The 12,586-nt window shown below is 52.8% G+C and overlaps 1 protein-coding gene across 2 annotated transcripts in view; it reads right to left on the bottom strand.

Moving 5' to 3' along the window:
- Window positions 1-12,586, bottom strand: part of NRAP (nebulin related anchoring protein) — a 77,424-nt gene that overhangs the window by 11,481 nt on the left and 53,357 nt on the right. For both annotated transcript variants that reach the window (XM_055119554.1, XM_055119555.1), the window contains 6 exons: window positions 12,033-12,137; window positions 10,133-10,231; window positions 7,895-7,999; window positions 6,405-6,512; window positions 5,296-5,607; window positions 643-747 (listed from right to left, as the gene is read on the bottom strand). In XM_055119554.1, the coding sequence (XP_054975529.1) occupies window positions 643-747; window positions 5,296-5,607; window positions 6,405-6,512; window positions 7,895-7,999; window positions 10,133-10,231; window positions 12,033-12,137 (834 nt within the window). The remainder of the gene's footprint in view (window positions 1-642; window positions 748-5,295; window positions 5,608-6,404; window positions 6,513-7,894; window positions 8,000-10,132; window positions 10,232-12,032; window positions 12,138-12,586) is intronic.

Genomic DNA, 12,586 nt, shown 5'->3' with positions numbered 1-12,586 from the left:
ACCTGGCCAGACATTCAGGGAGGGCAGCATTCAGCATGAACGCAGCTCTGCCTAAAGCCTGTCAACAAGGGACTCCAGGGGACCAGAGAGATAATATAGCACATGAGGCACTTGCCTTTTATCCAGCTGACCAGGGTTGGATCCCCAGCACGGGATATGTTTCCCTGACAGCCGCCAGGAGTGATCCCAGGTCACTGATAGGGCAGTGACTTGAGTTAACTTAAGTGTCCCTGTGTGACTTCTAACACCATCTGAAATCGAAGAACCCCTAGACACACTCTAAGTAAACGTGGTAGGTGGGTGGAAAGTTCCTAGTAACTGGGTGGCTCCCCACCTCCCCACCATGGAAATACTGCGTCAGCTTAGATCACAGTTCTCCAAAACACTTCTGGAACTTTCTGACACACCTTCCATATTTCATAGGCCCCATATATACAGTGCCTTTAGCAACTCCGTAAGGGAAATCACTTGGGTAGTGCTGGGAGTCTAGGTTGTGATTTGGTTGCCAATAGCCTGAGAAGTACACTGGGACTCAGTGGCTGCGGGTTACTGGGGAGTAACCCCATCTCCCGCCCAGAGCCGCTTCCCTGGTCAGTGGAGGGAAGTGCTGGTTGCAAGCCTGGGGAAAATCCAGTATGGTACCTCACTGATGAGCTCCCCGGCCTTCTTGGCACTCTCCATCTGCGGAGAGCTCTGCGTCAGCCATCCTGTGCCCTTCATGCCCATCAGGTCTGACTTGTAGCGGAACTGCAGAAGGAAAAGAGTCGATTTTTATCAGGAACGTGTCTAGATGATGGGCGGCATCTCACGGACAGCCTCCACACACAATAGCACTTGCAACCAGGCATCCTCGTGACATTTCCACGCTTTCACGTGGGGTATACTCTGCATGTAAATTTGGGGGTTCCAGTCGCCAGGAACTCAGTAGTGGATCATGCGGGACCCCCAGCCCCGGCCCCTCTGTGAAGGGACAGGCTTGAAAGCAGACGGTAATGACGGACGGCCATGAAATGAAACAGCCAAGACAAACACCCAGACCTGGCTGATATTTCATCCTGGCTGATTTTTTTTTTTCATTCTGGCCCTGGGGCCATCGATTGCCCGTCTAATAAGCTTTACACACTTTTAGTGGATAATAGGGTTTTGAGCACTGGATCAAGCCTGCTGTGACTCAGAGCAAAGCACTTCACCAAATTGTGACTCAGTTTCTCTCTGTGACACCTGAGGGTCATAACCATTCCTCTGTTCTCCTGAAAACAGGTGGGCGTGCTCAGGACAAAAGCCAACTTGACACACGGAATCTTTCCCTGTCAGGTGGCGGCAAGGGGAAACCATTAACCCTGGAATCAGCTTAGATACAAACGACTAAGCGGATAAAAGCCACTTTAACCTTTCCGTGCCTCAGTTTACCCCCTTCCTACAGCTAGTTATAATTTGCTTATGTTGCAAAGAGACGGGGGAGGGGGGAGGGTGCTCAGATTTATCCATGTGCTTCATTACCCAGACTCGGAAGATAAAAACTCAAGCATCGCCCCTGGGAGAGAACAAGCAGCCTTGCTCTAAGACAATGGATCCAATTAGGAGCCTCTTCTAAAGTGAAGCCTTATTACTCCCGTTCCTTGACCTGCCCTGCATTCCCCACCAACGAGACTGTCGCCAAATGCTTTTCATCTTCTCTTTATGGAAATTAGGCATTTTTAAAGGTGGAAAGAGAGTCTCTAAGGAAATCTCAAATTTTGGATCTAAACGAAGTTGATAGCATTTCTCTAATTTAGATAGATAGAAGCTCGGCTGTAACACGAAATATCACTCTGGAAATCAGCCTTTCGGCCTTTTTAGTTCCCTTTCATTTCAGGATTCCCAGCGTTCCTCGCAGCTGGCCTCAAAGGGGGCGTGTTTCTGATCTACTGTCTGCCGGTTAATGCCCCTGTGCAAATCTGACTTGCTTTCCAACTGCTGAAGGAGACATCACTCGGGGTCAGGAGCAGGTTTCAAAACCCCATGTCAGTGAGATTGCTTTTAATACCGCGATCTTTCAGTCTACACCGGCAAAGCTTTTGCCTTCCACTCTGATAAAGAACAGAGAAAATTGGATAAATTTCTAAGTTAGTGAGAATAATCCTAGCGGGCCTCTTCACAGCCAGGCCTCGCTCCTTTCATACGCGAGATGAAGTGGGGAGCGCTCTTTCAACTCGCCTTTTGTTGAGCTGAACAGTACGATCCGCAGGTAAGTCAGAAAGCAAGATGCAGGTTCCCCAAAGATCTGGCTGCGCCCCCAACTCTCTTACAAACGGACGGTCTATTGATATTTCTGCACCCAGCCCCGCTTTGACTATTCACGCAGACCCTAAAACACAAGACACCTGAGCCAGCCTTCCTCATGAAAACGGGGGCGAGGGGCGGAGGGTTCAGGGGGCTCAGCTGCCCCAAGATGGCTTCCAAGAGGAAGCCTAAGAAAGTCGGACACTGGCACCGGAGTGATCGGACAGCGGGGAAAGCTCTTGCCTTGCAGCTTACAGCTGAGCCTGGTTCAATCCCTGGCATGGCAGATGGCCCCCACTCAGAGTGACCACTGAGCACAGGACCCTGAGTACTGCTGGGTGTGGTCCAGCATCCCACACCCCAAACCCAAACAAACAAACAGACAAAAATAATCAGGCTCGGGGCTGGAGCGATAGCACAGCGGATGGGGCGTTTGCCTTGCACGCGGCCGACCTGGGTTCGATTCCCAGCATCCCATATGGTCCCCTGAGCACCGCCAGGAGTAATTCCTGAGTACAGAGCCAGGAATAACCCCTGTGCATCGCCAGATATGACCCAAAAAGCAAAATAATAATAATAATAATAATAATAATAATCAGGCTCTTGTGCAGCTATGTTCCCAGGCTGATGTCTGGCTAAGTTTCCCTTGCACATTTTCTTTCTTTCTTTTTTGTTTTTATTTTGGACCATATCCTGAGGCTCAGGGGTTACTCCTGGCTCTGTACTTGGGGGTGACTTCTGGCAGTGCTCAGGGGACCATATGGGATGCTGGAGATTGAATGCAAGTCAAGTGTGTGACCGACCTGCTGTACGAGCTCTCCAGCACCCACCCCTCCTGCACGTATTAAAGGCCTGGAAGCCACCTTCAGATTCACTCCTGAGGGGGTGAGGGGGATGTGTCTCATTTCCTTTGTCCTCATTCTGGGAAACTGACAGTGGACGACACAGTTTCTTAAGAAGCTGTGAATCCCCAAAGCTGAGTCCACTCCCTACCCCCCCACCTAACACCTCCACCAAATCAATATCTTTAGTTCCCCAGTGGAGAGAGAAAAAGGCAGAGAAAGTGAGTTCAAGGACGAAGACCCTTAAGTGACAATTACAAAGGCTGGGATTCCACGTGCATTTCAGGCTCCCAGTTTGGGGCTCTGCCAGCTCCCTCTGCCCCCACTGGTCTCTGAGTCTGGGTTTGCCCTCCTCAGCAGGCTGCGCTTCTCCCCGAGAGCATCAGCCATCAATCATCTGTGCAGGGCAAGGCCATTCTGTGGGGCCCCTGGGTGGGTGCCCCCTCAGGCCCAACACCTCCCCTGCTCTTCGTTCTCCCTGAAGGCAAACCGCGGGATCCAGAGCCAGGATGCGAACCCAGTGATTCAACGTTAGTCTCAGCACATCACGCCCACGTGCCCTTCCCACCTGCCAGGACCGCAGAGAGGGGACCAGAGCAGCTCTGTCCTCAAGGCTCGGGAAGAGAATATTCTGGAGAGCGAGGAGTCAGAAGAGCCCAGCTCCTAGGCCAGGCCCAGGCCCAGCCGCCCCGCCAGGTGCTTCCTAGAGACCCATTCATAACTGAGAACTGTGCAAATGTGTCCCCGAGAGACATGGGTCATACCGAGAAGACAGTTTGGGTGGTGATACTCAGGGGGGGGGGGGGACTATATTAGTGGCATCAAGAGGTTCAGGGTCACTACAAATCAACGGGCAGTGCCCCCTGTTCCCAGATATCCAGGGGACCACTGAGAACTCCGTAAATGAAAGCTGGGATTCATGTGACCACAGTCCTATGAGCCTAGACAGATGAAGACCACAATGCTACAAAGCACCGAGCCTGGCACACATACATGCACCTATGAGCACATACATATACACACATACATATACACAGAGAAACACACACACATATATGCAAAACTATAAATATATATACATATACACACATATACACACATCCCCTTATACATACACATAAAACACACCCACGCACATATACACACACCCACACACGGCACCTGCCCTCTGGGCTGGCCAGGATGTATCCCCAGTGTTCCCACGTTTCAAACAAGGAAACTGCCTCCAGAACCTCTTCCCCCAGAACCTGGGAGGGACAGCTGCTACCCAGCCACCTGCCCCTCGGGGCTTCTGTGTCTGCAGCTCCTGTTGGAAGCTTGCGTCTGGGTGGCAAGTCTGCGGGAGAGCTGATGGTGAATGGGGTACATTTTGGGCCCCTCAAGGGGCCAATAGGACCCACCTCTTAGCAGAAGCAGCTCAGGTCACAGTTACTCCCCCTCGTCATCACCAACATGCCTAATGTACATGGCCCCCATCCCAGCACCATCCTTCAAGCACTCAGCCACTCACTCCCTCCACCCTCCTCGGTTTGGGGCAGCCCCATGCTGACCTATGTTCCCCTGTTTGCTGGAAATCTCCGGACCCTGAGCTTTTTGCTTACATCCAACCTTTTCCATGGGAACTACCGAGTTCCCTTTTCTGAGACCTCCCAAGGGGTGCTCAGGAGACCCCAGAGCCCTGCTGGCAGTTCTCAAGCCAACTGGGCATTTGGTTTGCAATACAGATACCAGCAGGTCAGCACAAGGACCCAAAGATGCAAAGATGCAGTGCAGCTCAGGTCCTGGGATGCCAGAGGGTACCGGGGGGTGCTCCAGGGCGGAACCCAGAGATGCTCAGGGAACCATGTGGCCCTGGGGACTGAACCTGGGCCAGGTGCTTGCTTGGCATGCCCGCTAACCAGCTCCTGGCCCCAAGGCGCCATGCAGACACCCACAGCCTGTCCCACTCAGGGCGGGCACCCCTGTCAGCTCACTTCTTCACGTCCCTCACATCCAAGGACACTTGTGATGTTTGGACTCTTGCTGGCCACTGTAAAACCCCAGATCTGCCTGGTACTGGTGTGTGCTCAGTGAGTGTTTGTTGAATGACTGAACGAGGGCAACCTCAAGGCCCAGTGGGGGTGGGGTGGGAGGTCCGAAGGGAGAAGGGGGGGCGTGAAGGTGTCCGGACTCCGTGGAGGGGGGGGCCTACCTCGCTCTGCAGCGCGTGGGCTTTCTTGGCCCAGGACATCTTCAGGTCCTCAGGCAGCGCCGTGAACTCGTGGCACCGCGTCCGGTAGTCGTAATCACTGGCCAGGGCCTGGGCCTTCCTGGCATGCACCAGGGGCACCATGTCCCCGGGCAGGTGGCACTGGCCCCGGTCGCCAGCCGCCTCCCGCCGGTACGCCAGCTCACTCTGCAGCTGGCCCATCCGCCGGCAGTGCCGGAGCCGGGGGTCATCGCTGACGCTCTGGGCCCCGATCAGTTGCCCTCGCTCCTTCACGAAGTCGTGTCTGTAGAGAAACTAGAGGGGACGGCCAGGCGGTCAGCGGCCACAATCGGCAGGGTCGACGGGGGGGGGGGGGGGAGATGCACCTGCTCTGACACTGGGCAGCGGCCAGGACAGTGAAATGACAATGAGCAGCGGTTGGACCCTGGAGCGGGCATCCCCGCGCGGAGGGGCGCGGACGATGAAAATCCCCCTGCTTCTGGCTTCCTCGCTAATTAAAACTAGAGCCTCCAACCCAAGGGGAAGAAGGTCTCACACCCCTTCTATGTCCTCTGGGCAAAAGCAATCGATCAAAAAGGGGAGGAAAAAAAAAAAGAAAAGAAATGTGAGCTTTATCCCATCGCACTTGGCGGAACATTCACCCTACGGACCAGCCGCCTCCGTTTGAAGTCCGCGCTTTCTGCGATGTGTTTGTGGGAATGAAAAAGTCACCTTCACGGCCCGAAGCCGTGGGAACTCTCAAGCGGGAGGTTGAAACACAGCCGGCAAAACTGCACCCCAGATGCGGCTGAGCTGAGGCCAGAGGGGCCTCCGTGTTCTCTCCACTCAAGGGGGGCGTCAGAAGCAGGCAACGGTCTTTGCCAGAGGCCTGGGCACACACAGTGCCCTGAGAGGGAACAGCCTTCCCGCCCGAGCCTTCTGCCCGAGTCTACCTTCCGAGTCTGCTTTTCCTTCCGTTCAAGCAGCTCATTGATAGCTGATAGGTTCTGCGGGTGACATGCTGTCTCACAGGGGAAACCCACGAGAGTCACTGTTTTTTACATCGCCTTCACAGGAAGGAGGCATGAGGGGAGGCCAGGTCATGAACTCACATCACTGGCGATGTCTCCAGAGACCCGGGCAGTCCGGAAGGGGAGCGCGTCCATCGTCAGCTTGTTGCCCTGGGCCCGCAGATTACGCCAAGACTCCTGGTATTTCACCTACAGTCAGGAACGGATATAAATGTGGATCGTCTTTTAAATTTTATTTGTTAGTTTATTTTTTAAATTGAATCGCCGTGAGGTACACAGTTACAAGGTTGTTCATGGATGGGTTTAAGTCATACAATGTCCGAACACCCATGCCTCTACCAGTGTATATTTCCCAACACCAGTGTCCCCAGTTTCCCTCCTGCCACCCCCACCCCCACTCAGCCTGTCTCTATGGCAGCTCTTTCCATCTCTCTTTTTTTTCTCTCTCTCTCTCCCTCTCTCCCTCCCTCCCTTCCTCTCTCTCTCTTTCCTTTTGGGCATTATGGTTTGCAGTACAGATACTGAGAGGTTATCATGTTTGTTCCTTTATCTACTTTCAGCACACAGTTCTTACCCAGAGTGATCATTTCCAATCTTCTTTGTCATAGTGGTCCCTTCTCTATCCTAACTGCCTTCTCCCCTCCAGCACTTGAGGCAGACTTCCAACCATGGACCAATCCTCCTGGCCCTTGTTTCTACTCTCCTTTGGTATTAGAGTCCTATTATGTTTTTTCCATCCCACAAATGAGTGCAATTATTAGATCATCTTTTTAAGAACAAATAAACAACAACAACAATAAAAAGTTGGAGTGATAGTACAGGGAGTAGGGTACTTCCCTTGCATGTGGCTGACCCAGTCCCTGACATCCCATATGGTCCTCCAAACACTGCCAGGAGTGATTCCTGAGTACAGAGCCAGGAGTGACCCCCGAACATCACCCAAAACCTTCCCCCAAAAATAACAGTTATCAACAGAAAAAGACTCCCCATTTTATTCATACAAAGTTCCAGATCCTGTTTCTGCCAAGTCCAAGCTTTCTCTTTGGTGGAGAAAAGCTCATTAGCAGGACTGGAGAGACACTGCAGTGGGTAGGGCATTGGCCTTGCACAAGGCAGACCCGTGTTCAATCCCTGGCACCAAATATGGCCCATAGAGGTCTGCCAGGAGTGATCCCTGAGAGCAGAGCCAAAGGGGAGCCTGAGCACCACTGGGTGTGGCTCAGAAACCACAAAGAAGGAAGGAAGGAAGGAAGGAAGGAAGGAAGGAAGGAAGGAAGGAAGGAAGGAAGGAAGGAAGGAAGGAAGGAAGGAAGGAAGGAAGGAGAGAGAAAAAGAGAAAGAGAGAAAGAGGAAAGGAAGAGGGGACAAAGGGAGAAAGGAAGAAAGGAAAAAGCTCATTAGCTTCTCCCAGGTTAGACGAAATTGTCGTGTGACTGTACACAAAGGAAGGTATATTTAACATGGGCACCACCCAAAGAGACACATTTAGTTCCTTTGGACGTGAGAAGATCCAGACATGGGCACGCGTGGCTTTGGTGCTCGCGTGAACTTGAGGGGTGGAAAAGGCTTACGTCACTCAGATTGGCTGCGTTCATCTTCGCTCGTTCGAACTCGGGCAGCCCCAGCGTCATGGTGTACTGGTGCCTGGATTCCTCCCCTGCAGCTTTATAGAGGCGCTGGGTAGAAGGAGAAAAGGTGCTGAGGCTAAGTGGATGCGTTTCTGTGGGCTGGGGCCCCGGTACACACTTGGGTGGGTTAGAAGGCCGAGAAGGCTAGGTTGTGGCTCATGGGACCTGGATCACAGGTAGTGTCAGCCCTGACAAAGGCACTGCTTTTCACACGTGGCTGGGTCAGTACGAAAGGAATAGGTCAGACACTTCTTCATGGGGAGGAGGCTGGGAGCTAAAGGGCAGGGAGGCACACCCTACAGGCATAAGGTCTGAGTTTGGTCCCCAACTCCATGTGGTCTCCCAAGCCCTGATGGGGATGGCTCTGGTGGCCCCCAGCATCACACAATGTATACCTGGTGTCCCCCAGTACCACTGGACTTGACAGAGCTGCACTGCCAGGTAGTAGAACTAACCATAAAGCCCACTTGGCTGAGTACTGCTGAAAGTGTTCCCAAGTGCTCTGAGCATTGCTTGGGAGTCCCCTCTCCTGCTCAAAAGACACTGATTTGGGGACTGGAGAGAGAGCACGGGAGTTAAGGTGCTTGCCTTGCATGTGGACTGCCTCAGTTTCATCCCCGGTACTACATAGGGTCTCCCAAACATCACCTTCCAAAGGAAAGACCCCTGAGGCACTGCCACGTATGGCCCCCAATCTTCTCACACCAAAAGATACTACTTTTGATGCAGTCTAGAATATGTCACCCCCAAATATAACTCCTCTGCTCTGTGATGTGCCATGGAAAGATAAACACCCTCTGGAAGTGTCACGGAGAGCTTTGCCTCATTGATTGATGCAGCATTCGGACCAATGCTAAGGTGATTAAAGGGACAGCTCTGGGGGGGGGTGGGGGGCAAGGAAGGCACACAGACCCTGGTCGGAGTCCTTCCCTCTAGCCCAGGCTCCCTTATTGGGGCACACATGCCTGTGTTGTCAGGGTGCCTCCGCCCAGGACACAAACATCTTTTCTCATGGGTGTGGGGTTGCTGAGTTCTCCTAAACAGTAGCCAGCAGCAAACACTGGCCCAGCACTGAACTGCCAGAGGTGACAGGAAGTTCCCATGAGAATTGGAAAGGCAACTGAAGCCTTGCTCCCCAAGATATTCCACCTCCTCTTGGACCTTTCTGATCCCAAGCTGTGGTTCCTTACTCTTTGAGAAGTCCATGTTGGAAGGGGAACCTCAAAACTAATGACAGTACCCAGGTAGGTTCTCTGGCATCTTCCTTTCTCTGCCAAACCCATAAGAGCCACTATGGCAAAGCCACCTGGACAGGAACACTGAGGGGGGGGTGTCTCAGAAGAGTTCTACCCCCACCCCCACGTCCCCTCTCAGCCAGCAATACTCATTGGGAATTGGGTGGAAAGTGGGTGAAACAGGAGAAGGGGGACATCTGAGAAACCGGGCACCACCACTGTGCATATCAGTCCTGAGAAACCCTCAAATGTCCCTCAATAACAGCCGGGCTGGCAACGGAGGAGCGGCGACTGAATTCATCTCCAGAGAACGAATGAAGAACAGGTCAGAACTCGTCAGGCCTGGATGCACAAAAGAGCCCCATAACCACGTTCATGCAGATTTAGGGATACAGAGTGGAGCCCGGGCCCCTGAACTTCCAGCCAGTTCCCAGGAGACGCTACTTCTGCTCCATGCCTGCCCACGGCAGAGGAGACATAGACTAGGCACACATTTCCAGCCCAGCCTTCTCTACTTTTAGAAAGTGGTTAGGATCCGGGTAAGGAGGTTCTGTTCTTTCAAAACTTCCGTGCCCAAATGCCCACATCTTCCATCACCCCCTGAGCTCCAAGTCCACAAATACATTTATTTTTTTCCCAGCAACCCAGCATTATTTGTTTTGGGGGATGGGGAGTCTCTCAAGCAGTGCTCAGGGGGCCTGAGGCTTTGTCCCAGCAATTCTCTGCCAACTGGACTGGCACTTCAATAACATGACCCAAGGATATGGTGCTGTCCAGTCTCTGGTGCTGATGGCCAAACCAGCTATGCTCAGGAGCCAGGTAGTACCAGAGATCAAACCAGGGTCAGTTGCCTGCCAGGCCAGCACCTTCCCCCTTATATTATCTCTCTGGCCACAACAATCGAACATTTTTCAAAGCCCCTTTGAAAGCCACTGGGAGCTGTTACCTCATTGGTAATCTGGTTGCTGAGTTTGGCCTGAAGGAGGCTGGGTGTGTCGGTCACGGCGGTGTATCTGAATGACTGGGGATGCTGGCGATACTTGCTCTGCATTCACACACGGGAGGAAAGAAGACACAGTAAGACAGAAATCCAGGAGTCCCTGCATGTTCGATGCCAACTAAGCCTTGAAATGAAGACTTTGCACATCAGCCCGGGGATCGAGTCCTTCTCCTGCCCCTGGGACCCAGTCCTCAAGGGATGAAGCCCCAGAGAGAAGTGGCCAGAATGGGACACCGAAGCATAGTGAAGGCCACCGGGCCCTTTGTCAGGAGTGTTAGTCGTAAGATCACTGAAACGGGAGTTTTGCTCCCGATCAGTAGCCCAGGCCGTGGGGGTGGACCCTGTTGGTGCCTAGCCTGATCATTAGGACGAGTCCTGGGATACTGCCTTGCCAGCAGAAAGCAGAACCAGGACCCCACTTAGAATTAAGTGGGCGAGCAGAAGCCTGTGAGTCTGGCTGATCTGGGAAGGATTAACAGGTCTTCCTTCATCTGCCTTGGTCATACATTAACAACTGGCAGCACACACAAAAGCCCTTCTAAACAGCCCTCCTGCTTATCGCAGACCCCAGATGTGAGGAGGTTGTGACCTACGGAGACACAGAGCCTACGTGTTCAACCTTGCATTCCTCCCCTGAGACTGTAGCCATTTGCTTCAGGGACATGGCAGGACAATGTATGCTTTGGTGTCCTTGTGAGACAGGTTTAGTCTGTGCCCCAATGTTCCTTTGTTAATGATTTTTTTTTTTGTGCTTTGCTGAGTTCTCTGGAGAAGTTTATGATGGGGAAGCAAATAAATAGAGACCACCAAAAACTTTTCCTCACCACGGAGCCAGAGAGAGCCGTGGTCCTCTGTGTTTCCACATTCCACCCACCTCCGACTGACTGAGTATTCACACAACAAGACCAGAACAACAGGCAACTCTGAAAGTCCACAGGCCTCTGCCCCACTCTTGAGATGGGATATGTTACATTTTGGGTGGGTCCAGATATCTGCTAAGCTCCAGGGGGGATTCTGAGGAAGCCTGGGGCTTAGACCACTGGCTTTGGAGGTTTCATTGGAAAAGCAAAGCACAAAATTAGAGCCAAGCTGTCCCCTGCCTTATCAGGCCTTGTCAGCTGCGCCCCACCCCACCCCCGGCTTCTCTGACAGTGTGAGAGCAGAACCTGGCTGAGGGCCCCAGGTGACCACCTGGGCCTCGTTTCCATCACACCCTCCTGCCTTTTGCATCTCCCACAAGCAGAGTCTCAGAGCCCTGAAAAAGATTCCTTGATCGCTCAAAGAGCTTAAAGGGAAGCCACAGTTCCGCATGTTTCCATGAAACTCGAGATGCTGATAGTAGCCGGCTCATTCCCAGCCACCAGGAGAGTCCTGTGCTTGGATTAGTGGTATTCTATACGAAGACTGACCCCGGGAGGTCTGAGTGAGCCCATGCTACTGACTAAGGTGCTGAGGCTCAATCAGGGCAGAAGACCATCTTGAGGTCACACACTTCTGAGCGCTGACCTGGTATCTCAGGTACCGTCAGCTGGTTCCATGGCCCACCCTCTTTACTTGGTTCCCGAGGGCTGACGGGCAAAGGGAATGAAGAAGGAACATCTCAGAAGCCAGATTTTTAAAAAAAGGCTTGTATGTTAACAGGGGATCTGATTCACTGTCTGCATAGCTGCCTGACACAGCACCTGTGGAGATGGGGAATGGAGGAGGAAGAGGCCGGGGAGAGAGAGCAGCTCCGTGGCAGTGCCACAGCCCACCCCTCTGCAGCGAGGAGCCACCTGCTTCTCGCAGAATCCCCTCTACCTTGGGTACCATTCCCAGCCCCTTTGCTTCCTGCCTCCCAGGTTACCTCGCTGATGAGCTCAGACGCTTTCTTCCTGCCTTCGATCTCCAAAGTGCCGGGAATGACACAGGCCACGCCCCGCATGAAGTTCAAGTCCGACCGGTATGCGTTCTACAGAGAGCAACAAAACCAGACTGGAATTGGGGTGGGGGGTGGGGGCAAGAACGCAAAGGATGGGCAGAAGACCCACAGCCCAAGAGCACTGGGCTGAGAGCCCAGGGCCCTGCTCTCGCCCAGCTGCAAGTGCCATAAGGTTCTGTCCGGAAACTCAACCATGAGCCCAACAAAATCAATGTCTGCTGTTCCTCGTCCTGGGAGCAGGGCAAGGGACATGAGGTAGAGCTTTATCTCAACGTGCACACTCCAAAAGCAAAGCGGGTGGCCGCGGAGAGTCAGCTGTTTATGGGGTACAGGGTTTAATGGGTCTCCGCACACAAAACTCCACACCAGAGGGTGGAATGAATTAATCATGAGTTAGGAGAGAACAAATAATTTGTTTAATATTTCTTATGACAGCCTTATGCCTAAAAGAACTATCAAAAATACTCCAGTAAAAGGAA

Source organism: Sorex araneus, chromosome 11 (genome assembly GCF_027595985.1).
Source record: "Sorex araneus isolate mSorAra2 chromosome 11, mSorAra2.pri, whole genome shotgun sequence".
Taxonomy (NCBI): domain Eukaryota; kingdom Metazoa; phylum Chordata; class Mammalia; order Eulipotyphla; family Soricidae; genus Sorex; species Sorex araneus.
This window is presented reverse-complemented; position numbering and strand designations above follow the sequence as displayed.